General features: G+C 51.9%; 1 protein-coding gene across 1 annotated transcript in view; it reads right to left on the bottom strand.

Moving 5' to 3' along the window:
* Positions 1-26548, bottom strand: part of LOC140430237 (Y+L amino acid transporter 2-like) — a 322420-nt gene that overhangs the window by 12484 nt on the left and 283388 nt on the right. The window contains exon 7 of the mRNA XM_072517666.1: positions 21078-21227. Coding sequence (XP_072373767.1) covers positions 21078-21227 — 150 coding nt within the window. The remainder of the gene's footprint in view (positions 1-21077; positions 21228-26548) is intronic.

The raw sequence follows: 26548 nt of genomic DNA on the forward strand, positions 1-26548 counted from the left end.
TGTAGGCGTACTGGGGGTTGGCATGGAGCAGCTTGACCCTCTCAACCAGCGGGTCGGTCTTATGGCTTCTCATGTGCCTCCGGAGAAGAACAGGTCCCGGAGTTGACAACCAATGTGGAAGCGAGACCCCGGAGATTGACTTCCTGGGGAAAATAAACAAACGATCGTGAGGGGTTTCGTTCGTGGCTGTGCGGAGGAGTGATCTGATGGAGTGGAGGGCGTGGGGGAGGACCTCCTGCCAGCAGGGGATTGGGAGACGTCTAGACCTGAGGGTAGAAGGACAGCCTTCCATACTGTCGCGTTCTCCCTCGCCACCTGCCCGTTTCCCTGCGGGTTATAGCTCGTAGTCCAGCTTGAGGCGATGCCTTTGCTGAGCAGGTACAGGCGTAGCTCATCGCTCATGAACGATGTACCCCAGTCGCTGTGGATGTAGGCAGGGAAACCGAACAGTGTGAAGATGCTGTTCAGTGCCTTTATTACAGTGGCCAAGGTCATGTCAGGGCAGGGGACAGCAAAGGGGAAGCGGGAGTACTCGTCAATGACGGTGATAAAATATATATTACGGTTGATGGAGGGGAGGGGCCCTTTGAAATCGATACTTAGGCGTTCAAAGGGCCGGGAGGCCTTTACCAGGCGGGCCTTGTCTGGCCGTTAGAAGTGCGGTTTGCACTCCGCGCAGACTTGGCAGTCCCTGGTCATTGCCTTGACCTCCTCGGTGGAGAAGGGCAGATTGCGGGCCTTAACTCAGAGAGTAGTAAGGGCGTGGAATGCCCTGCCTGCAACAGTAGTGGACTCGCCAACATTAAGGGCATTTAAATGGTCATTGGATAAACATATGGATGATAAGGGAATAGTGTAGATGGGCTTTAGAGTGGTTTCACAGGTCGGCGCAACATCGAGGGCCGAAGGGCCTGTACTGCGCTGTAATGTTCTATGTTCTATATTACATTGATCATTGTGGATAGCCCGAAGTCGGTCATCTTGCGTGCTGGCGCATGTGCCGTGGGACAGGGCATCTGGGGGCTTGTTGAGCTTTCCAGGACGATACTAGATATCGTAATTGTAGGTGAAGAGTTTGATCCTCCACCTCAGGATTTTGTCATATTTTATTTTGCCCCGTTGTCGAACATGAAGGCGACCGACGGCTGGTCGGTGACGAGGGTGAACCTCCTACCGGCTAGGTAGTGCCTCCAGTGCCGCACGGCTTCAACTATGGCTTGTGCTTCCTTCTCGACCGATGAGTGTCGGATTTCGGAAGCGTGGAGGGTCCTAGAGAAGAATGCTACTGGTCTGCCCACCTGGTTGAGGGTGGCGGCCAGGGCGACGTCTGACGCATCGCTCTCTACCTGGAAGGGGACGGACTCGTCCACCGCGTGCATTGCGGCCTTGGTGATGTCAGCCTTGATGCGGCTGAAGGCCGAGCGGGCCTCATCCGTTAGGGGGAAACTGGTGGCTTGAATAAGTGGGCGGGCTTTGTCCACGTAGTTGGGGACCCACTGGGCGTAGTAGGAGAACAGCCTCAGGCATAATTTTAGAGCCTTGAGGCTGTGGGAAGGGGGGAGTTCTGTGAGGGGGCGCATACGGTCGGGGTCGGGCCCTAGGACTCCGTTCTCCACGATGTTGCCGAGGATGGGCAGTCGGGTAGTACGGAAGACACACTTTTCTTTGTTTAAAAAAAATATATATTTATTAAGAATTTTAACACAATTTTTCACCCTTACAAACCCCCCCCCCCTACCCCCGTAACAAAAAGAAAGAAAGCACACATAGCAAGACATGAACATGGTAAATCGATATGATACAGAGCTTTGTACATTGGATTCCTCCCGTACATGTCAGTTTTCCAGATCCTTCATGTATTTTCTTGCTCAAATACCCCCCAAATAAACCCCCCTTCCCCCTCCCTCCCTCCTCCCCCCCCCCCCCCCCCCCCACGCAAGACATCCCCCCTTCTCTCTTCCCCCCCCCCCCCCCGGGTTGCTGCTGCTGCTGACCGACCTTCATCTAACGCTCCGCGAGATAGTCTAGGAACGGTTGCCACCGCTTGTAGAACTCCTGCGCGCAGACCCCCTCAAGGCAAACTTTATCCTCTTCAGCTTGATAAACCCAGCCATATCATTTATCCAGGCCTCCACGCTGGGGGGGCTTCGCCTCCTTCCACATTAGCAAGATCCTTCGCAGGGCTACTAGGGACGCAACGGCCAGAATGCCGGCCTCTTTCGCCTCCTGCACTCCCGGCTCGTCCACTACTCCAAATAGTGCTAGCCCCCAGCTTGGCTTGACCCGGACTTTCACCACCTTAGATACTGCAACTCCCCTCCAGAATCCCTCCAGTGCCGGGCTTGACCAAAACATATGGACATGGTTCGCCGGGCTTCCTGAGCACCTCTCACATCTGTCCTCCACCCCAAAGAACCTACTCAGCCTCGCCCCCGTCATATGCGCTCTGTGCACTACCCTAAACTGTACCAGGCTAAGCCTGGCACACGAGGAAGAGGAATTAACCCTACTTGGAGCATCAGCCCACAGCCCCTCCTCAATCTCCTCCCCCAGCTCCTCTTCCCATTTACCTTTCAGCTCCTCTACCAAAGCCTCCCTCTCTTCTTTCATCTCCTGGTATATCGCCGACACCTTGCCCTCCCCGACCCATACACCCGAGATCACCCTGTCTTGAATCTCCTGTGCCGGGAGCAACGGGAATTCCCTCACCTGTCGCCTCACAAACGCCCTCACCTGCATGTCCCTGAAAGCATTTCCCGGGGGTAGCCCAAACTTCTCCTCCAGTGCTCCTAGGCTCGCAAACGTCCCATCAATGAACAGGTCCCCCTTCTAATCCCTGCCAGATGCCAGCTCTGAAACCCCCCGTCCATCCTCCCTGGGACAAACCGATGGTTACCCCTGATCGGGGTCTACACCGAGGCTCCCATTGCACCCCTGTGCCGTCTCCACTGGCCCCAGATCTTTAGCGTTGCCGCCACCACCGAACACGTGGTGTACCTTGTCGGCGAGAGCGGCAGCGGTGCCGTCACCAGCGCCCCCAGGCTCGTTCCTTTGCAGGACGCCATCTCCAACCTCTTCCATGCCGCACCTTCTCCCTCCATCACCCACTTACGGATCACCGCCACATTGTCTGCCCAGTAGTAGCCACCCAGATTCGGCAACTGTCCCTACTGCGCTCCAGAAACCCCCTCCTTACCCTCGGGGTCTTATTCGCCCACACAAACCCCATAATACTCCTGCCTACCCTCTGAAAAAAGGCCTTGGTGATTACAATTGGAAGGCACTGGATCACAAAAAGAAACCTTGGGAGGACCACCATTTTGACCGACTGCACTCTACCCGCTAGCGAGAGCGGCAACATGTCCCATCGTTTGAAGTCCTCCTCCATCTGCTCCACCAGCCTCGTCAGATTAAGTTTATGTAGGGCCCCCCAACTCCTAGCTATTTGGATCCCCAAGTACCGAAAGCTCCTTTCCGCCCTCCTCAACGGTAGATCGTCTATCCCCCTTTCCTGGTCTCCTGACTGTACTACAAAAAGCTCACTCTTCCCTACATTAAGCTTATAGCCCGAAAAATCCCCAAACTCCCTTAGAGTCTGCATGACCTCCACCATCCCCTCCACTGGATCCGCCACATACAACAACAGGTCGTCTGCATAAAGCGACACTCGATGCTCCTCTCCCCCTCGGACCACCCCCCTCCATTTCCTAGACTCCCTCAACGACATGGCCAAGGGTTCAATTGCTAATGCAAACAACAGGGGGGACAGGGGGCACCCCTGCCTCGTCCCACGATACAGCCGAAAAATACTCCGACCTCCGCCGATTTGTAACCACACTCGCCACAGGGGCTCTGTATAGCAGCTTAACCCAGCTAATAAACCCTCCCCCGAATCCAAACCTCCGCAGCACTTCCCAGAGGTACTCCCACTCTACTCGGTCAAAGGCCTTCTCCGCGTCCATAGCCGCCACTATCTCCGCCTCTCCCTGCACCGATGGCATCATTATCACGTTCAGGAGCCGCCGCACATTGGTGTTTAGCTGCCTGCCCTTTACAAATCCCGTCTGGTCCTCGTGAATCACCTCCGGGACACAGTCCTCGATCCTCGTAGCCAGCACTTTTGCCTGCAACTTAGCATCCACGTTGAGGAGCGAGATCGGCCTGTACGATCCACATTGCAGTGGGTCCTTGTCCCGCTTCAGGATCAGAGAGATCGTCGCCTCCGACATTGTCGGGGGCAGGGTCCCTCCCTCCCTTGCCTTATTAAAAGTCCTCACTAGCAACGGGGCTAACAGGTCTACGTATTTCCTATATAACTCAACCGGGAACCCATCTGGTTCCGGGGCCTTCCCTGCCTGCATACCCCCCAGACCTTTGATCAGCTCCTCCAACCCAATTGCAGCCCCCAAACCAGCCACCTCCTGCTCCTCCACCCTCGGGAACCTCAGTTGGTCCAAGAATCGTCGCATCCCCTCTTCCCCCGCTGGGGGCTGAGATCTGTACAGGTCCTCATAGAAGGCCTTGAATGCCTCATTCGCTTTCATCGCACTCCGCACCGTAGCTCCCTTTCCATCCTTGACTCCACCTATCTCCCTCGCTGCCATCCTCTTACGGAGCTGGTGTGCCAGCATCCGGCTCGCCTTCTCCCCATACTCATACGTCGCCCCCTGCGCTTTCCTCCACTGTGCCTCTGCCTTCCCTGTGGTCAACAGGTCGAACTCCGTCTGGAGATTTCGCCTTTCCCTAAGTAGTCCCTCTTCAGGAGCCTCTGCGTATCTCCTGTCCACTCTTAAAATCTCCCCCACTAATCTCTCCCTTTCCCTGCCCTCTATCTTCTCCCTATGAGCCCTGATGGAGATGAACTCTCCCCTGACCACCGCCTTCAGCGCCTCCCATACCACCCCCACCTGCACCTCCCCGTTGTCGTTGGCCTCCAAGTACCTTTCAATGCACCCCCTCACCCTCCCGCACACCACCTCATCTGCCAGCAGTCCCACATCCAACTGCCACAATGGGCATTGGTCCCTCTCCTCTCCCAACTCCAGTTCCACCCAGTGCGGGGCGTGATCTGAAATGGCTATGGCCGAATACTCCGTTCCCTCCACTTTCGGGATCAGCGCCCTGCCCAGAACAAAAAAATCTATCCGGGAGTAGGCTTTGTGCACGTGGGAGAAAAAGGAAAATTCCCTGGCCTGCGGCCTGGCAAACCTCCTCGGATCCACTCCCCCCATCTGGTCCATAAACTCCCTAAGCACCTTGGCCGCAGCCGGCCTCTTTCCGGTCCTAGATCTGGAACGATCCAGTGCTAGTCCAACACCGTGTTGAAATCCCCACCCATTATCAAGCTTCCTACCTCCAGGTCCGGAATGCGCCCCAACATACGCGTCATGAGTCCAGCATCACCCCAGTTCGGGGCGTATACATTTACCAATACCACCCACGTCCCCTGCAACTTACCGCTCACCATCACGTATCGACCTCCATTGTCCACTACAATATTCTTGGCCTCAAACGACACCCGCTTCCCCACCAATATTGCCACCCCTCTGTTCTTCGCATCCAGCCCCGAGTGGAATACCTGTCGTACCCAACCCTTTCTTAACCTGACCTGGTCTGCCACCTTCAAATGTGTCTCCTGGAGCATGACCACGTCTGCCTTCAGTCCCTTTAAGTGTGCGAACACTCGGGCCCTCTTTATCGGCCCATTCAGGCCCCTCGCATTCCACGTTATCAGCCGGATATTGCCCCCCCCCCCCCCCCCGATGACTAGCCATCACCTTTTCTAGGCCAGTCCCGTGCCCGCGCCGCCCTCACCCTCCAGTCCCCCAGACGGGGGACCCCCGCCCCACCCACCTCTTCTGTGTCCAATTCCCCCTCGGCCAGTGCAGCAGCAACCCTATTTCCCCCCTCCCCCCCCGCGAGACCCATGTCTAGCTCTTTTGCTCCCTCCATAACACTCCCGTACGTCAGCTGACCCCGGCTTCCCCCGCCGTCTCATTGACCCCCCCCCCGTGTGGGAATCTCCCCTCCCCAACAATCAGTGTGCGCTCCTCCATTCCCCCCCCCACTCCGTCTTTCCCTAGCGTGGGAAAAAGCCCGCGCTTTCCTAAGCCTGCCCCGCCCCCTCTGGCGCAGCTCGCCTTATCTCATTTCCCCCATCCCCAAGCCTCCCCTCCCTCCAGCACCGGCGCCCACCTTCTCGCACAGTCTTCTCACCCGATCCCTTTCCCCATCCCCACCCCCATCCATCACCCAACCCGTGGAACATTTCCTGCGCGTGATTAAAACTCTGTGTACAACAAACATCGACCATCCCCCCCACCCTCACAAACTCTCAGTTTGAGTCCAACTTTTCAGTTTGGATAAAGGTCCAAGCGTCCTCAGGCGTTTCAAAATAGTGATGTTGATCCTTGAATGTGACCCACAATCGCGCTGGCTGCAGCATTCCGAATCTCACTCCCTTCCGATGCAGCACCGCCTTGGCCCGGTTGAAACCCGCTCTCTTCTTTGCCACATCCGTGCTCTAGTTCGGGTAGATTCGGATCTCCGGATTCTCCCAGCTGCTGCTCCGCTCTTTCTTGGCCCATTTCAAGACCCTCTCTCTGTCCGTGAATTGGTGAAACCTCACCACAATCGCCCGTGGCGGCTCGTTAGCCGTGGGCCTCCTCGCCAGCACCCGATGTGCCCCATCCAGCTCCAGAGGCTCGAGCATCGTGCTCACATATGCCCCGGCATCGGCCCCCTACACTTCTTCAGGAAGACCCAGGATCCAAAGATTCTTTCTCCTCGACCTGTTCTCCAGGTCTTCGAATCTTTCCGCCCACCCTTTGTGCAGCGCCTCGTGCCTCTCCAACTTCACCGCGCCCAAGATCTCATCCTCGTTCTCAATGACTTTTTTCTGCAGCTCCTGGATCTTTACCTCGTGGGCCTTCTAGGTCATCCCTAATCCTTCAATCGCTGACAGCATTGGCGCCAGCATCTCTTTCCGCAGCTCCTCAAAACAGCGCTTGATAAACTCTTGCAGCTCCGGCCCACCTTCCACTTTATCTCCGGACGCCGCCATCTTGCTTTTCTTCCCTCGCTTCCCTCGCTGCTCCAACGCCGCTTTTTTAGCCGTTTCACTTCTTGTCCGTTCCATAAACAGTGAAGGGGGACCTTGTTCTCACCTTCCCACACGGGACGTCTTCAAACAATTCCCGTTGGGGCTCTTCTGGAGAGCCCGAAAGTCCGTAATCGCGGGAGCTGCCGAATCGTGCGGCTTAGCTCCGCATCGCCGCAACCGGAAGTCATAGTTTTCTTTGTTGTATGTAAGATTGAGCGGCCTGGACGAACCTCTGAAGGTTGACGTCATGGTCCTGCTGTTCATGGCCGCTGATAGTCATGTTGTTCAGGGACAGGTATGTCGCCCGCAAACCGTACTTGTCTACCTTATGGTCCATCGTTCTCTTAATCATCGTTCTGGTCTCATCGTTCTTTTCCCCGGTCCGGACGACCACCACTTGCGCTCTCCAGGGGCTGTTGCTGGCCTATATGATCCCTTCACTCGATGGGCTGAATGGCCTCCTTCTGCACTGTAAATTCTATGATTCTATGATTCACTCAACAGTCATTGGACCTCTGACTTGATAAATACCATGTCTAGCGAGCTGTACCGCCTGCTCCTGGTGGCAATGGGCTTACAGTCAGGAGTGAGATTCGCAAAGAGTGAAGGGGGGGGGAGACCTTGAGGGTCGCGAGGCTGCATACTGTGAGGGGGGGCAAGGGTCCGCCGAACTGTAGGATCAGGCTTCAATGATTACACTGAAAATCCAATCCGAGCAGTAGGGGGGCGCAGAGGTGGAGGAGGACGTAGAGCTTAAAGCGGGTATATTCCACGCCCTGCATCGCGAGATTGGCGATACAGTACCCCCGGATCTGGACCGAATGAGACCCGGAGGCAAGGGAGATTGTTTGTGAGACGGGGTAGGTGTGAAGGGAGTAGTGCCTTACCGTGTCGGGGTGGACAAAGCTCTCCGTGCTCCCGGAATCGAAGAGGCAGGGGGTCTCGTGCCCGTTGACCCTGACGACCATCATGGAGTTCTTTAGCGGTTTTGGCTGCGACTGGTCGGGGGTCACCGTGCCCAGCTGCGGGTAGCCTGTGTGGTCGGTGGAGTCACAAGATGGCGGCCACCATGTGTCGCACGTGTCAGATGGGATCGAAGATGGCGACCAAGATGGCCGCCCCCTGTTTGTCGCACGTGTCGGTCGGGGCCAGCGGCCAAGATGGCGGCCCCCATGAGTCGCACGTGTCGGTCGGTGTCGGGGCCGGCGGCCAAGATGGCGGCCCCCACGATACGCACGATGCCGATGACGCATCTGGAGAGGGCTTACCGGGCAGGCACACAGCCATATTGCGGGGTCTGTGGGGTTGCGAGTCCATAGATCGGGCCTGGTGCGTTTTCGATTTCTGGGCCTTAGGTCGGCCCAGACAGACTCTCGCGTAGTGTCCCTTTTTCCCGCAGTCGCTACACGTCGCTGAGCGGGCTGGGCAACGCTGCCGGGGGTGTTTGCCCTGGCTGCAGAAGTAGCATTGCGGTTCTCCGGGCTGTGTTGGCAGACGTGCGGCGCAGGCCTGCGACGTAGGCGGGTCCGATGGGGGCCGCGATGCTAGTGTCCACGAGCGGTTCATCGGGCCCGCTGGGAACGCGCTAAGGTTCTGGTACGCCACCTCTAGCGAGGTAGCTAGCTTTACCGTGTCCCGCAGGTCGGAGGTCCCGCTTTCCAGCAGACGCTGCCTGATATAGTTCGAGCGGACCCCCGCCACGTAGGTGTCCCGGATCTGTGAGTTCATATGCCCCTCCGCCGTCACATCCCGATAGCTGCAGTTCCTCGCGAGTAGAGTCAGGGTTTCCAGATACTCATCCAGCGATTCTCTGGCGCGTTGACGCCGAGTAGTGAGGAGGTGTCTAGTGAATACCTCATTTACAGGCTTCACGAAGTGCGCCTTGAGGGTTGCGACCGCCTCCTCGTACGTGGCCGCTTTCTCATTCATTATCGAGATTCGATGGCTCACCCGAGCGTGGAGGAGTCGCAGTTTGAGGGTCTCCGAGGGAGCCGTTGTGGAGGAGTCGATGTTGGCCTCGAAGCATCGAAGCCAATGTTCAAATATGTCCTTGGCTTCGGACACATGGGCGTCGAGTTCGAGGCTATCTGGCTTTAGAGCAGCTTCCATGGTTCTGTCGACGACTAATAAATTGATCTACCTTCAATTCACCAAGAGGCCGAGAGAGCGAGTGAACATAAGGTTTTATTAGTTGTGAACTTGCCTAGCCAGAGTCGGTTGTGCAGATGAGTGCCACACGCAAGTGGCCAGGTTATATATATGGCCCCGGTGAGGGCGGAGCCAGAGGTGGAGCCCACCGGGGTTACAGTACAGTACCTGGAAGCAGCTCGTATCACCATTTCCAGGTCAAAGGTTACATTAGGTGGATACAATGGTTACAGTGTCATGCATTATGGTGAATACATTCACCACAATACTCAAGGATAGACTTCTTTGCAGTAGGGAAAGCAGTGCTTTCGGGAACAGTAAGAGCGGGATACTCCGCAATAGTTATCTCTGACCACGCTCCACCTTACATGGATGTGAGGTTGGAGACGAGCTGTGCCCAGAGCCCTATGTGGAGATTGGACATGGAGCTATGGGTCGATAAGTTCTTCTGCCAGAAAATATCACAAGCCATAGGCGCGTATGTTAGAAATAACCAGAACGAGGAAGTCTCACCTTCCACGTTCTGGGAGGCACTGAAGGTGGTGATTAGGGGAGAGATTATAGCCTACAAGGCAGTTAGGAACAGGGAAGCGAGGGTGGCCAGGCAACAACTGATCGACTCCATTCTGGAGGTCAACAGAAACAACTCCGAGGCCCCGACTGTATAGCTGCTGGCGGAGAGGAAAACGCTGCAGATGGACTTTAACCTGCTATCTTTCAGGAAAGCAGTGCACCAACTCCACCAGACATGGGGGACCTTCTACTAACACCTTCTACGAAGGAAAGGCTGGCCGCCTGCTGGCTCACTAGCTGAAAAAGCAGGCAGCCACCAGGGAGATAGCGCAGGTGAAGGATAGCAGAAGCAGACTGGTAACCAAGCAAAAAGAGGTCAACCGAGCATTCAAGACCTTCTACCGAGGGCTATACACCTCCGAACCCCCAACGGGGACGTAGAGATGAAATGGTTCCTCGATGGACCGGACATGCCAGTTGTGGGGAACGATAGACGGGGGAACTGGAAGCAACAAAAGGACCGGGAGAGATCATGGAGAGCATCAGCTCCATGCAAGTGGGGAAGGTGCCAGGACCCGACGGATTCCCGGCAGACATCTATAAAATATTTGCACCAGCCCTGGCCCCACACCTACGGGATATGTTCTCAGACTCGCTAGCAAGCGGCACCCTGCCTCTTACGCTAATACAGGCTACAATATCGCTGATACCCAAAAAAGACAAGGACCCGATGGAATGCAGATCATACAGACTCATTTTGCTGCTTAATGTAGACGCCAAGATACTCACGAACGTCCTGGCCAAGAGACTGGAGAGCTGCGTACCGGAAGTGGTCGCAGAGGACCAGACGGAATTTGTCAAGGGTAGGCAGCTACCCTTATTACATTGGCCGGTGAATGTAATAATGACCCCAACCGGGGAGAGAACACCAGAGGTGATTGTCTCCCTGGATGCAGAAATGGCCTTTGACAGTCGAGTGGAAATACCTCATTGAGGTACTGGAGCGATTTGGGCTAGGGATGAGGTTCACCTCGTGGGTACAACGCCCCCAAGGTGAGCGTTCGGACCAACACCACCAGCTCTGAATACTTCCAGCTGCACAGAGGCACAAGGCAGGGATGCCCACTGACCCCGCTCTTGTTTGCCCTGGCAATCGAACTCCTGGTGATCACTCTGCGAGATGCAAAAAGTTGGAAGGGTGTACAAAGAGGAGGCAGAGAGCACAGAGTGTCGTTCTATGCGGATGACCTGCTCCTCTATGTCTCGAACCCACAGAACGGCCTGAAATCAATCATGCAACTTTTAGAAGAGTTCGGAGCCTTCTCGGGCTACAACCTCAACCTAGGCAAGAGCGATGCATTCCTGGTGGACCCGAACAGGAGGGACAGAGCTGGAGGGACTACCATTCAAACTAGTCCAAAACTGGGGATCCAGATAGCCCATGACTGGACACAGATTAACAAGTGGAATCTGACCAGTCTGACGGAAGAAGTTAAAAACGACCTACAGAGATCGGATGCACTCCCGCTTTCCCTGGTGGGGAAAGTGCAGACGATCAAAATGAATATACTGCCGAGGTTCCTCTTCCTGTTTAGATCCATATCAAGCTTCATCCCCAAGGCCTATTTCCACAAAGTAATGTTATGGGCCAGAGTTTAGAGAACCCCAAAATGTATCATGGAATTCACCTGACCCACGACTTTTACTAGATTGTGGTATGGGGAGCACACGGCCCACTCGACAGATGTGATGCAGCAAAAATTTTAAAGTAATTTTTAAAGCAAAACAATTCTATGAACTCAGTTAACCTTTTTAAAACACACAATGAACATCTTAGCAACCATCAATTCAAATACACCCCCCAAAGAATACAACATTAAGTAATCCTTAAACTGTCCTTTTAACATCCATAAGACAAAAAATCCTTTTTACAGAAGCACACCAGGTTTAAATTCTCTACTGCGAGCAGTTAACACTCTGAATTCACCAAATGATCTAGAGATAGTCTTTAGATGGCAGAGAGACCGAAATTACACCTTCTTTGGCTGGCTTCAGCTCTAACACTAAAACAAAACCAAAAATCTCTGACACAACCAAGCTTTTCCTCAAAACGAAACTAAAAAGCAGAGCCAGAGCTCAGCTCCACCCACACTCCTGACATCGCTGCACCCACTTGAGCAGACAAACATTTCTTAAAGTGACACTCTCATGACAGTAGACAAAATGATTATGCCGCTTATTGGGGGGGGGGATCCCTAAGTCGACACTGCAAAGGAGGAAAAACATGGCATTCTGGCCCTGCGGAATCTACAGTATTACCACTGGGCAGCCACAGCTGAGAGGGTGATGGGACGGATACGAAAACCAAACATGGAATGGGTGAGGCTGGAGGAATCCTCTTGCAAGGGAACAAACCTCCAAGCCCTCACCATGGCAATGCTCCCATGCCCCCCATCAAAGTACACATCCAGCCCAGTGGTGGTAGCCACCCTGAAAACGTGGAATCAAATGAGGCAGCATTTCAGTGTAACTGAGATGTCCCATGGCCCCCATCTGTGGTAACCGCAAATTCCCGCCAACCATGCCGGACACCACCTTTAAAAGATGGAGACAGGATGGGGGGGACACCAGCGGTTAGGGACTTTTACATAGGGGACAGATCCGCAACCTTGGACGAGCTGACGGAGGACTTGGACCTGCCAACGGGACAGGAACTCAGGAACCTCCAAATTAAACACTTATTCCGCAAGGAGACAGCAAGATACCCCATGGCCCCAAGAGACACTCTACTGGAGGAACTAATAAACACAGACAGTAAGGAGGGGAGGGGGGGGAACTGTGGGAACATCTCTGGATGGTGCTGGATAAGGCAAGACTACCACTGGACAAAGCCAACCGGAAATGGAAGGACGAATTGGGGACGGAAGTGTGTTGGGAACTCTGGAGCGAAGCACTGAGTAGGGCCAACTCCACCTCTTGTGCTAGGCTAAGCCTCATGCAGTTCAAAGTGGTGCACAGAGCTCACCTAATTCAAACCGGATTAGCAAGCTCTTCCTGGTGGTGAGGACAAATATGAATGGTGCCAGGGAGACCCGGCCAACCACGCCCACACGTTCTGGGTTTGACCCAGATTTGTTGGGTTCTGGACAGCCTTCTTCTAGGCAATGTCCAAGGTTGGGGGAGAGAGGGTGGAGCCGTGCCCGAGAGTGGCAGTCTTCGGGGTATTAGACAAGCCAGAACTTCATATGGGGAAGAGGGCCGATGCCCTGGCTTTTGCTTCCCTAATCGCACGCTGGAGAATCCTGGCTGGCGATCAGCAGCACCACCCAAAGCTGCAGACTGGCTGGCAGACCTGACGGAATTTCTTGGAGAAGATCAAGTACACCATCCGAGGTTTGGACAAGGGCTTCCACAAAGCATGGGGCTATTCATCAGGCTGTTCCAAGACCTGTTCGAGGCCAACAGCAATTAGGAAAAGGGGGTGGGGGTGGGGAAGACGGAGGAAGTCAAGGGACAACACACACAAGGGAAAGTGGCAGAGTGTGGAGGGGAGGGAAGGGACCCAAAGGGAAGCACAGAATGAAGCACGGGGCCAAGGGGAGGGGCCACACAGCCCCCCCCCCCCCCCCCCCCCCCCCCCCACCTCTCAACAATAAAAAACAAAGCCCTGACAGAAAGAAGTGGAGCTCAGTACATGACGCCCAGGGCAGGCAGCAACACTAAGAGGGAAACTAAACTACCAATGAAGGAAAGTTGGGGGGGGGGGGGGGGGGGGTGGTGAGGTGGTGGTATGGCTGGAGGGCAGAGGGGTAGGCAGAGAGGGGGGACCTCATGTAAAAATCATTGTAAATAAGAAAAAAACTTATTTATAAATACCAGATACACTTGGGCTGTTACTTTGTAAAAATTGGAAAATACCAATAAAAATATTTTAAATACAAGTGCAGTGACATTACTACTTTGCCACATCTCCAACAACCTTTTGCAACCATAGTCTCCTCATCATAGCCTCTCTCTCCAGTCATTTACTCCTTATTTGCACATGATTCTACATAAACTTGAGCATGCTAGAAGCCTTGACCAGCAGTGTCTACATGCTTTCGTGCAGGGGTATGACAGTCAAGCCTAACACTGTTGTCACCTGACACTCACAGATACATTTTCCAGCAGAGTTCAGTGGGCATTGATTTTTCTCTTATCCAGCAGAGGTCAATTCTAACATTGGTGAGCTCTGCACAAAAGAAGATTAGGAATATCTTGGTCACAGGGGCTCAGATGGACAGCAATTTGTTAGATGTGCCGAGGAGGGCTTTTTGATACAGTATGTTGACAATACAACCAGGGAGGGGGCCATACTATTCTTGGTATTGGGGAATGAGCTAGGCCAGGTGATTGATGTTTCAGTGAGGGAGCATTTTTCGGATTGGCGACCATAATTCCATAACATTTTGGTTAGTCATGGATAAGGACTTGAGTGGCACTCGGGTGAGGATGCTTAAGTGGGCGAGGGCCAATTACATCCAAATTAGATAGGAACTGGGGAATGTGTATTGGGAGCGGCTATTTGAGGGCAAATCCACATCTGACATTTGGGAGGCTTTCAAAGGCCAGTTGATTGAAGTGCACGACAGGAATGTCCCCACAAAAATGAAGGATAGAAATGGCAGGATTCGGGAACCATGGACGACAAGGGAAATTGTAAGTTTAGTCAAAAGGAAAAAAGAAGCATACGATAGGTCTAGGCATCCAAAAACTGATTAAGCCCTTGAGGACTACAGTGAAAGTAGAAAGGAACTTAAACGTGCAATTAGGGGGGCCAAAAGAGGCCATGAAGTGTCTTTAGCACTGGTCAAGGAAAATCCCAAAGTTTTTAATGCATACATTAGGATCAAGAGAGTGGCAAGAAAAAGAGTAGGTCCACTCAAAGACAATGGAGGAAAGTTATGCGGGGAACCACAAGAAATGGTGAAATCCTTAATGCATACTTTGTATCGGTATTCACCAAGGAGAAGGACATGACGGATGTTGAGGTTAGGGATAGGTGTGCAAACACTCTTGAGAACATCAATATATAAAAGGAGGAAGTGTTGAGTATCCTAAATTGCATTAAGGTCCCTAGGGCCGGATGGAATCTATCCCAGGTTACTGCGGGAAGCAAGGGGAGAAATAGCTGGGGCCTAAACAGATATCCTCTTTGACTAAAGGCGAGGTCCAGAGGACTGGAGATTAGCCAATGTTGTTCCCTTGTTTAAGAAAGGAAGCAGGGATAACCCAGCAAATTATAGGCCGGTGAGCCTGACATCAGTGGTGGGGAAGCTTTTGGAAAAGTTACCGAGGGACAGGATATATGCACATTTGGAGGAAAATGGACTAGTTAGTGACAGGCAGCATGGTTTTGCACAGGGAAGGTCATGTCTCACCAACTTGATTGAGTTTTTCAAAGAGGTAACAAAGAAAATTGATGAGGGAAGGGCTGTGGATATCGTTTATATGGACTTTAGTAAGGCGTTTGCCAAGGTCTCACATGGCAGACTGGTACAAAAACTAAAATTACATGGGATTTGGGGTGGGCTGGCTAGATGGATGCAGAACTGGCTTGGTTAGAGACGGCAGAGAGTAGCAGTGAAAGGGTGTTTTTCCGAATGGAGATCTGTAGCTAGTGGTGTTCTGCAGGGATGAGTGCTGGGACCTCTGTAATTTGTAGTAGCTTTGCGCAGGTCAAGGAGACACAGCCTGAATGAGACACATCCAGAGTGGGAATTGGAACTTGGTAATTTGGTGCAGTGAGGTAATTCCTGCAGAGTGGCAGGAGGTGCTTTTTCCCTATTGTTTTGTTTTCTTTCTTCTGGCCTGTAACTTTTAATCTGCAGGGAGAGAACCAGAGTGCATCTGAGAACCTGGGAAGGTAACTGATTTTTATTTTTATTTTTATTACCTTTACAAATTGTGTGTGGGGGGGAAACTGAAGTGACATCACAGTAACACTGTGACCTGATTGGCTGGTTGGGAATCTACACTAAATTTAAAAATTAAACATTGTTAAACTAATTAAACATAATTACTTAATTATAATTCAGAGGGGTATCTAAGCCAGAGATCGGAGAGTACTGTATATAGCTTTCACATTTATAGTAGAAATCTAGTGCTAGGAAACATATAGTTAACAGTAACTTTAAAAACAAATTTAAAAAAAAATTTAACTTACTAATTAATTAACGCAATGTCAATTAGAGGGGTGCAGTGCTCTGACTGTGAGATGTGGCAGGTCCAGGAGGCTTCCGGCATCCCTGATGGCTTCATCTGGAGAAAGTGCACCCAACTAGAGCTCCTCACAGACCGCATGGTTCGGTTGGAGCAGCAGTTGGATGCACTTAGGAGCATGCAGGTGGCGGAAAGCGTCATAGATAGCAGTTATATAAATGTGGTCACACCCAAGGTGCAGGCAGAGAAATGGGTGACCACCAGAAGGGGCAGGCAGTCAGTGCAGGAATCCTCTGTGGTTGTCCCCCTCTCGAACAGGTATACCCCTTTGGATACTGTTGGGGGGGATAGCCTATCAGGGGAAAACAGCAGCAGCCAGAGCAGTGGCACCACAACTGGCTCTGATGTTCAGCAGGGAGGGTCAAAGCACAGAAGAGCAATAGTCATAGGGGACTCTATAGTCAGGCGCACAGATAGGCGCTTCTGTGGTCGTGAAAGAGACTCCAGGATGGTATGTTGCCTCCCTGGTGCCAGAGTCCAGGATGTCTCCAAACGGGTAGCGGGCATCCTGAAGGGGGAGGGCAAACAGGCAGAGGTTATTGTACATATTGGTACCAATGACATAGGCAGGAAGGGGCATGAGGTCCTGCAGCAGGATTTCAGGGAGCTAGGCAGAAAGTTAAAAGACAGGATTACTCCTTGTGCCACGTCCCAGTGAGGCTAGAAATAGGAAGATAGAGCAGTTAAACACGTGGCTAAACAGCTGGTGTAGGAGGGAGGGTTTCCGTTATCTGGACCACAGGGAGCTCTTCTGGGGCAGGTGTGACCTGTATAAGAAGGACGGGTTGCATCTAAACTGGAGAGGCATAAATATCCTGGCCGCGAGGTTTGCTCGTATCACACGGGAGGGTTTAAACTAGTATGGCAGGGGGTTGGGTACCGGAGCAATAGGTCAGAAGGTGAACGCATTGAGGGAGAACTAGGGAATAGGACCAGTATGGCTCTGAGGAAGAGCAGACAGGAAGATGTTGCTGAAAACAGCGGGTCTGGTGGCCTGAAGTGCATATGTTTTAATGCAAGAAGTATTACGGGGAAGGCAGATGGAATTAGAGCTTGGATTAGTACTTGGAACTATGATGTTGTTGCCATTACAGAGACCCGGTTGAGGGAAAGACAGGATTGGCAGCTAAACGTTCCAGGATTTGGATGTTTCAGGCGGGATAGCGGGGGATATAAAAGGGGTGGCGGAGTTTCGCTACTGGTTAGGGAGAATATCACAGCTGTACTACGGAAGGACACCTCAGAGGGCAGCGAGGCTATATGGGTAGAGATCAGGAATAAGAAGGGTGTAGTCACAATGTTCGGGGTTTACTACAGGCCTCCCAACAGCCAGCGGGAGATAGAGGAGCAGATAGGTAGAAAGATTTTGGAAACAAGTAAATACAACAGGGTTGTTGTGATGGGAGACTTCAACTTCCCCAATATTGACTGGGACTCACTTAGTGCTAGGGGCTTAGACAGGGCAGAGTTTGTAAGGAGCATCCAGGAAGGTTTCTTAAAACAATATGTCGATAGTCCAACTAGGGAAGGGACCGTACTGGACCTGGTATTGGGGAATGAGTCCGGCCAGGTGGCAGAAGTTTCAGTAGGGGAGCATTTCGGGAACAGTGACCACAATTCAGTAAGTTTTGAAATGCTGGTGAACAAGGATAAGAATGGTCCAAGAGTGAATGTGCTAAATTGGGGGAAGGCTAATTATAACAATATTAGTCGGGAACTGAAGAACCTAGATTGGGGGTGGATGTTTGAGGGTAAATCAACATCTGACATGTGGGAGGCTTTCAAATGTCAGTTGAAAGGAATTCAGGACTGGCATGTTCCTGTGCGGAAGAAGGATAAATACGGCAAATTTCGGGAACCTTGGATAACGAGAGATATTGCAGGCCTCGTCAAAAAGAAAAAGGAGGCATTTGTCAGGGCTAGAAGGCTGGGAACAGACGTAGCCTGTGTGGAATATAAGGAAAGTAGGAAGGAACTTAAGCAAGGAGTCAGGAGGACTAGAAGGGGTCACGAAAAGTCATTGGCAAACAGGGTTAAGGAAAATCCCAAGGCTTTTTACACGTACATAAAAAGCAAGAGGGTAACCAGGGAAAGGGTTGGCCCACTGAAGGATAGGCAAGGGAATCTATGTGTGGAGCCAGAGGGAATGGGTGAGGTACTAAATGAATACTTTGCATCAGTATTCACCAAAGAGAAGGAATTGGTGGATGTTGAGTCTGGAGAAGGGTGTGTAGATAGCCTGGGTCACATTGAGATCCAAAAAGATGAGGTGTTTGGCGTCTTGGAAAATATTAAGGTAGATAAGTCCCCAGGGCCTGATGGGATCTATCCCAGAATACTGAAGGAGGCTAGGGAGGAAATTGCTGAGGCCTTGACAGAAATCTTTGGATCCTCACTGTCTTCAGGTGATGTCCCGGAGGACTGGAGAATAGCCAATGTTGTTCCTTTGTTTAAGAAGGGTAGCAAGGATAATCCAGGGAACTACAGGCTGGTGAGCCTTACGTCAGTGGTAGGGAAATTACCGGAGAGAATTCTTCGAGACAGGATCTACTCCCATTTGGAAGCAAATGGACGTATTAGTGAGAGGCTGCATGGCTTTGTGAAGGGGAGGTTGTGTCTCACTAACTTGATAGAGTTTTTCGAAGAGGTCACAAAGATGATTGATGCAGGTAGGGCAGTGGATGTTGGCTATATGGACTTCAGTAAGGCCTTTGACCAGGTCCCTCATGGTAGACTGGTACAAAAGGTGAAGTCACATGGGATCAGGGGTGAGCTGGCAAGGTGGATACAGAACTGGCTAGGTCATAGAAGGCAGAGAGTGGCAATGGAAGGGTGCTTTTCTGATTGGTGGACTGTGACTAGTGGTGTTCCGCACGGATCAGTGCTGGGACCTTTGCTGTTCGTAGTATATATAAATGATTTGGAGGAAAATGTAACTGGTCTGATTAGTAAGTTTGCAGACGACACAAAGGTTGGTGGAATTGCAGATAGCGATGAGGACTGTCAGAGGATACAGCAGGATTTAGATCTTTTGGAGATTTGGGCGGAGAGATGGCAGATGGAGTTTAATCCGGACAAATGTGAGGTAATGCATTTTGGAAGGTCTAATGCAGGTAGGGACTATACAGTGAATGGTAGAACCCTCAAGAGTATTGAAAGTCAGAGAGATCTAGGAGTACAGGTCCACAGGTCACTGAAAGGGGCAACACAGGTGGAGAAGGTAGTCAAGAAGGCATACGGCATGCTTGCCTTCATTGGCCGGGGCATTGAGATAAGAATTGGTAAGTCATGTTGCAGCTGTATAGAACCTTAGTTAGGCCACACTTGGAGTATAGTGTTCAATTCTGGTTGCCACAGTACCAGAAGGATGTGGAGGCTTCAGAGAGGGTGCAGAAGAGATTTAGCAGGATGTCGCCTGGTATGGAGGGCATTAGCTATGAGGTGCGGTTGAATAAACTCGGTTTGTTCTCACTGGAATAACGGAGGTTGAGGGGTGACCTGATAGAGGTCTACAAAATTATGAGGCGCATAGACAGAGTGGATAGTCAGAGGCTTTTTCCCAGGGTAGAAGGGTCAATTACTAGGGGGCATAGGTTTAAGGTGCGAGGGGCAAGGTTTAGAGGAGATGTATGAGGCAAGTTTTTTACACAGAGAGTAGTGGGTGCCTGGAACTCGCTGCCGGAGGAGGTGGTGGAAGCAGTGATGATAATGACATTTAAGGGGCATCTTGACAAATATATGAATAGGATGGGAATAGAGGGATACGGACCCAGGAAATGTAGAAGATGTTAGTTTAGACGAGCAGCATGGTCGGCACAGGCTTGGAGGGCTGAAGGGCCTGGTCCTGTGCTGTACTTTTCTTTGTTCTTTGTTATATATAAATGATCTGGAGGAAAATGTGGGTGGTCAGATTACTAAGTTTGCGGATGACACAAAGATTGGCGGAGTTGCTGCTAGTGCCGAGGATTGTCAGAGGATACAACAGGATATAGATAGGGTGGCACGGTGGCACAGTGGTGAGCACTGCTGCCTACGGCGCTGAGGACCCAGGTTTGATTGTGGCCCCAGGCCAGTGCCTGTCTGAGTTTGCATATTCTCCCCGTGTCTGTGTGGGTTTCACCCCACAACCCAAAGATGTGCAGGTTAAGTGGATTGGCCACACTAAATTGCCCCTTAATTGGAAAAAAATAATTGCGTATTCCAAATTATATTTGAAAAAACAATAACATACAGAGGAATCTGGGTGTGCAGATCCACTGTTCCCTAAAAGTGGCAACACAGATGGCCAAGGTGATTAAGAAGGCATATGGCATGCTTGCCTTCATCAGCCGGGGCACTGAGTACAGGAGTTGGTAAATCATGTTGCAGCTGTATAAAATCTGGGTTAGGCTGCATTTGGAGTATTTCTTGCAGTTCTGGTCACATTATCAGAAAGATTTGGAAGCTTTGGAGAGAGTACAAAGAAGGTTCATCAGGATGTTGCCTGGTCTCGAGGGTGTTGGTTATGAGGAGAGGTTGAATAAACAAGGATTGTTTTCACTAGAAAGATGGAGGCTGAGGGGAGGCCTGATAGAGGTCTAAAAAGCATTTAGGAAGCATCTGGATGGGCACAGACAGGGTGGATAGTCAGAGACTTTCTCCAAGGGTGGAAGTGTCAATTACAAGGGGGCACAGGTTCAAGGTTCAAGGTGGAAAGTTTAGGGGAAATGTGTGGGGTAAGAGTTTCACCAGAGCGTGCTGGCTGTCTGGAACATGCTGCCAGAGGATGTGGTGGAAGCAGGCACATTACCAACATTTAAGCGGCACCTGGATGGATATATGAATAGCGAGGAAAAAAAGGGATATGGACCAAGTAAGGGCAGAAGGTTTTTGCAGTTAGGGCATCATGATCGGCACAGGCTTGGAGGGCCGAAGGGCCTGTTCCTGTGCTGTACCTTTCTTTGTTCTCTTTGTTCAAAAGAAGATTATGAATGTCTTGGGTCTGCAAAACACACTTATTACTGGATAAACTTTCTGAACTGTGAATTTTATTTCAAATGTTTGTACACCTTACCTTGAAAGGTCTAGGTCTGTCTGGCTGCTTCCAGCGTAGGTAGATTTGGCAAATAACAGACAGTCCCATAAAGAACCAATAACTGAAGCTATAGTAGTAAATGAGTTGAAATATATCCTTTACAATCAGGAAGATCAGTGTTATTATACCCTGCCAAGAGTAAACATTATCATCAGACACAAGTTAGAATAATAACAGCTCTGAGGAATCCTTCATTACATTCTTAAATGGGAAAGTTTAGAGGAATATTTTTTATTCCAAGAACTAATGATACACTTAAAATATGAAGTGAAGCAGGTTAAAATGCCAAATCCTTGTATGCCTTACTAGGTCTCCTTGCCACTAGCACTCTCAGAGAAATCGCTAAGACTGAGGCAGTTCCTGAGTGGTTCCATGCAAAGAAATGCAGACTGTGATTTTGGACTAGCCTTAGAATGAATCTAGATAAGTCTAATCAGAGCAAACTATGACACTTGATGATTATTGAGTTGATATCCAATGTTGGGTGACATTGAGGTCAGCTGTCAGGCTATTTGAAAGTTGCAGTTCCTTTTGTTTTCAATGGCGGGATCACAGGGTATGGTAATGTAAAAAGACTAATTCCATCCATGTGTCATTGGAAAAATCTGTTATAAGGTTCTATCATGGATAGAACTGTGATAGCAGAGGCCGGCGTGGAGGTTTGACTCAGGGTTGTTGGCCGATGGAGGTTTTTGTGATAAGGTGCGGTCGGCGATTAAGGATTATGTGGAGTTGAATCAGAATGCGGAGGTGTTGGGAAGCACTGAAGGCAGTGGCCCGGGGAGAAATCATTTTGTTTACGGTTCGTGCGGATAAGGAAAGGAGGGTGGAACATGACCATCTGGCGAGCGAGATAGTGGAGGTGGACAGGGAATATTCTAGGGTGCTCACCGTGGAGGGATTGGCGAGGAGGAAAAAGTTGCAGGGGCAGTTTGACAGGCTGACAACGGGGAGGGTGGTAGGGCACGAGGCGTGCAATATGAGTCTGGGGATAAGGCGAGCCATATGTTTGCGCAGCAGCTGCGGAAGCAGGCTGCGAGCAGGGAAATATAAGATACGGACTGGGGCTGAGGATGTGGTGTCGGAGCCAGGGAAGATAAGTGAGGCATTTAGAGAGTATTACCAGGGACTTTATGAGGCGGATCCTGGGGGAGAGGAGGAGGACATGGGTGGTTTCTGGATGAGCTGGAATTTCCCCAGGTGGAGGAAGCAAAGAGGCAGGTGTTGGAGGAGCCCGTGGGGTTGAGGGAGATGCTGGATAATATCAGGGGTATGAAGTCGGGGAAGGCCTCCTATTCCGGATGGGTACCTGGTGGAATTTTATAAGGAATTTGCGGCGAACATGGCACCACATATGTTGGGGGCGTTTAATGAAGCACTGGAGAAGGGGGAGTTGCCGGAGACAATGACGCAGGCAGTAGTCGCACTAATCCCCAAAAAAGGGAAGGATCCGGTGGAACACGGATGTGAAGGTATTGGCTAAGCTGTTGGCGGGGAGGATGGAGGACTGTGTCCCGGGGTGATTGCAAAAGATCAAACACTGGCGATGGCTCTCAGGGGGTCGGCGGAGTGACGCGGGATAATGAGGGGACAGAGGGAGCATCGGGTGTCGCTCTATGCCGATGTCCTCTTGCTGTTTTTGATCCGTTGGAGAGAATGGGAAGGATTATGGACCTGTTAAAAGAACAAAGAACAAAGAAATGGTTTGGAGGGTCCTCGGGGTACAAGCTGAATGAAGGAAAAAGCGAGGTATTCCCGGTGAGTGAGCTGGCACAGTGGGCTAATTTAGGGGGGGATGACATTTACGGTAACGAGGGATAGGTTTAGGTATTTGGGCATTCAGGTAGTGAGGGAATGGACGGGACTCCATAAGTGGAACTTAACAAAGCTGGTGGAGGAGGCCAGGGAGGATCTTAGGAGGTGGGATACACTGCACTTAACGTTGGCAGGGAGGGTCCAAGTGGTGAAAATGAATATTCTGCTGAGGTTCTTGTTTATCTTTCGGGCTCTCCCGATCTTTATACCAAAGGCCTTTTTTCGGAATGTGCACACGATCATCTCAAAATTTGTATGGGCGGGGAAGGTGCTGAGGGTGGGGAGGACTCTGACACAGAGGCTGAGGCAGTATGGGGGGTTGGCATTGCCGAACTTGCTTTATTATTATTCGGCGGCGAATGTGGGACGATGTGCGGCGGTGGTGGGAAGCAGAAGGGGTAGAGTGGGTTAGGGTGGAGGAGGAATCTTGTAAGGGGTCTAGTTTGAGGGCTATGGCGATGGCAGCATTGCCAATGGCTGTGAATAGGTATTCAGGGAGCCCAATGGTGCAGTCCACGGTGAAGATATGGAATCCGCTGAGGAGGAATTTTAGGATGGAAAGGATGTCGGTGCTAACGCCGCTGTGCGAGAATCATGGGTTTGAGCTGGGGGGGATGGATAGTGTATATAGGAGGTGGAGGGAAGTGGGGCTGGTCAAGGTGAGGGATTTGTATTTGGAGGAAGGGTTCATCAGTCTGGAGGAGCTAAGGGAGAGGGTAGAGCTGCCGAGGGGTAGTGACATGGGGAGAAAGTGCAAACTCCACAGTTACCTGAGGCCGGAATTGAACCTAGGTCCCTGGAAAACCTAGGCTTTGATCTCCCGTGCAGCGAGTCGATCAAACTGAATAGGTTTCACCTTGGAATTGGTCCAGGGTCCCTGCTGCAACAACCTCTTCCGTTGGCAACACCATAGCTCATCCCTTTGCAACTGTGCCGAGTGCAAACCATGGTGCATATAATCGACAAGTGCTCCAACCTGTGCTTCTATGGTACTGCCCTATACCAGGCTGATGTGAAGGCTGCCAACCAGCTGAAGAGTCTCAAATTTGACATCTAGCTGTTCATCAATGCATGTACAGGTTAAATTATGAGGTTACTGGGACAAATCACTTTGCTAGGTGATGTCTCTCATGTCTAACAGTTGACGAAACAGGGACCAGATAACTTAGTTAATGAAATATGCATCGACGACCTGGTTGCTGTGGACATGATTTCAACAGAGGGGACTTCCGGTTGCGGCGATACGGAGCTAAGCCGCACGTTTTGGCAGCTCCTGCGACAACGGACTTTCGGGCTCTCCAGAGGAGCCCCAACGGAGCTTTTTTTGAATCAATCCCGTGTGGGAAGGTGCAGTAAGGTTCCCCCTTACAATATGTGGCAGAGATCAGCGGTGGAACGATGAGAAAAGAGGCCCTGGAGCAGAGACCAAAATGAGGGGAAAAAAGCAAGATGGCGGAGGGCGGAGTGCGAGCAGCGTGGGGGCCACACCAGCAGGAGTTCCTCAAGTGATGTGTGGAGGAGCTGAAAAAGGAAGTGCTGGCGCCAATGCTGTTGGCGATTGAGGGGCTGAGGGAGACCCAGAAGACCCAGGCGGTGGAGCTTCGTGAGGTGAATGATAAAGTGAATACCAACGAGGACGAGATCCTGGGCCTGGCGGTAAAAATGGAGGCGCACGAGGCGGTGCACAGGAGGTGGGCCGAGAGAATTGAGGTCCTGGAGAACAGGTCGAGGAGGAAGAACCTCTGGATTCTGGGTCTTCCCGAAGGAGTGGAGGGAGCTGATGCCGGGGTGTACGTGAGTATGATGCTCCATTCGCTGAGCCCCCTGGAGCTGGAAGGGGCCCACCGGGTCCTGGCGAGGAGACCCAAGGCCGATGAGCCGCCAAGGGCGATAGTGGCAAGGTTCCATCACTTCGCGGACAAAGAAAGTGTGCTGAGATGGGCCAAGAAGGTGCGGAGCAGTAGATGGGAGAACGCGGTGATCCGAGTTTACCAGGATTGGAGCGCGGAGGTGGCAAGGAGGAGAGCTGGCTTCAAACGGGCTAAGGCGGTGCTGCATAAAAAAAGAGTCAGGTTTCGGCATGCTGCAGCCTGTGCGACTGTGGGTCACTTATCAGGACTGACACCATTATTTTGAAACGCCAGAAGAGGCTTGGACCTTTATTCATACGGAAAAACTGGACTCGAACTGAGGGGATGTGGTTGCGGGGGGAGATGTCGGTTGTATATGGGGTTGTAAATATGGGCAAAGAATACTTCATGGGTGGGATGATGGATGGGGATGTGGGTAGAGTTCTGGTTAAAATTCCTAAAATTCCTTTTTTCTTTTCTGTAGACGAGATGATGATAATGGGGAATGTGGGCGTCAGTGCTGGAGGGAGGTGAGACTCGGGGAGGAGGGAGATGGGATAAGGGCCGCAACAGGAGCTGCGCCACAGGGGGCGGGGCTGGTTCAGGAAAGTGGGGGGGGGGGGGGAATGGAGGAAGGTAAGGAGGAGGAGAGACTCCCACACGGGGGAGATCAACGGGAAGGCGGGGGAAGCCGGGGTCAGCAGAAGTCAGCTGACTCACGGAAGTAATATGGGGGGGAGCAAAAGAGCTAGATGTAGATCTAGCGGCGGGGGAGAGTTTTTTAGAGTTGCTGCTGCACTGTCCGAGGGGGGAACTGAAAATGGAAGAGGTGGTCGGGACGGGGGTTCCCCGCCTGGGGGACTGGAGGGTGTGGGAGGCGCGAGCACGGGACTGGCCTAAGATAGGAGATGGCTAGTCGGTGGGGGGTGTGGGGGTGGGGGGTGGGGTGAGTAACCCCCCCAATCCGGCTGATCACGTGGAATGTGAGAGGCCTAAATGGGCCGGTTAAGAGGGCCCGAGTGTTCGCACACCTAAAGGGACTGAAGGCAGACGTGGTCATGCTTCAGGAGACACACCTGAAGGTGGAAGATCAGGTCAGGTTAAGGAAGGGATGGGCAGGACAGATGTTCCATTCGGGGCTGGATGCGATGAATAGAGGGGTGGCAATACTGGTTGGAAAGCGGGTGTCGTTTGAGGCCAAGAACATGGTAGCGGACAAGGGAGGCCGATACGTGATGGTGAGTGGTAGGTTGCAGGGGACGGAGGTGGTACTGGTGAATGTATATGCCCCGAACTGGGACGATGCTGGATTCATGAAACGGATGTTGGGGCGTATTCCAGACCTGGAGGTAGGGAGCTTGATAATGGCGGGGGGGGGGGGGGATTTTAATACGGTGCTAGACCCAGCATTAGATCGCTCTAGATCTAGGACGGGGAAGAGGCCGGCTGCGGCCAAGGTGCTTAGGGGGTTCATGGACCAGATGGGGGGAGGAGATCCGTGGAGCTTTGCCATGCCTTTGGCCAGAGAATTTTCTTTTTTCTCCCACGTCCATAAGGCCTACTCCCGGATAGATTTTTTTGTCCTGGGCAGGGCATTGATCCCGAAAGTGGAGGGAACGGAGTATTCGGCCATAGCCGTTTCAGACCATGCCCCGCATTGGCTGGAGCTAGAGCTGGGGGAGGAGAGGGGACCAACGCCCGTTGTGGAGGTTGGATGTGGGACTGCTGGCAGACGAGGAAGTGTGCGGGAGGGTGCGGGGGTGTATCGAAAGGTATTTGGAGGCC

Source organism: Scyliorhinus torazame, chromosome 10 (genome assembly GCF_047496885.1).
Source record: "Scyliorhinus torazame isolate Kashiwa2021f chromosome 10, sScyTor2.1, whole genome shotgun sequence".
Taxonomy (NCBI): Eukaryota; Metazoa; Chordata; class Chondrichthyes; order Carcharhiniformes; family Scyliorhinidae; genus Scyliorhinus; species Scyliorhinus torazame.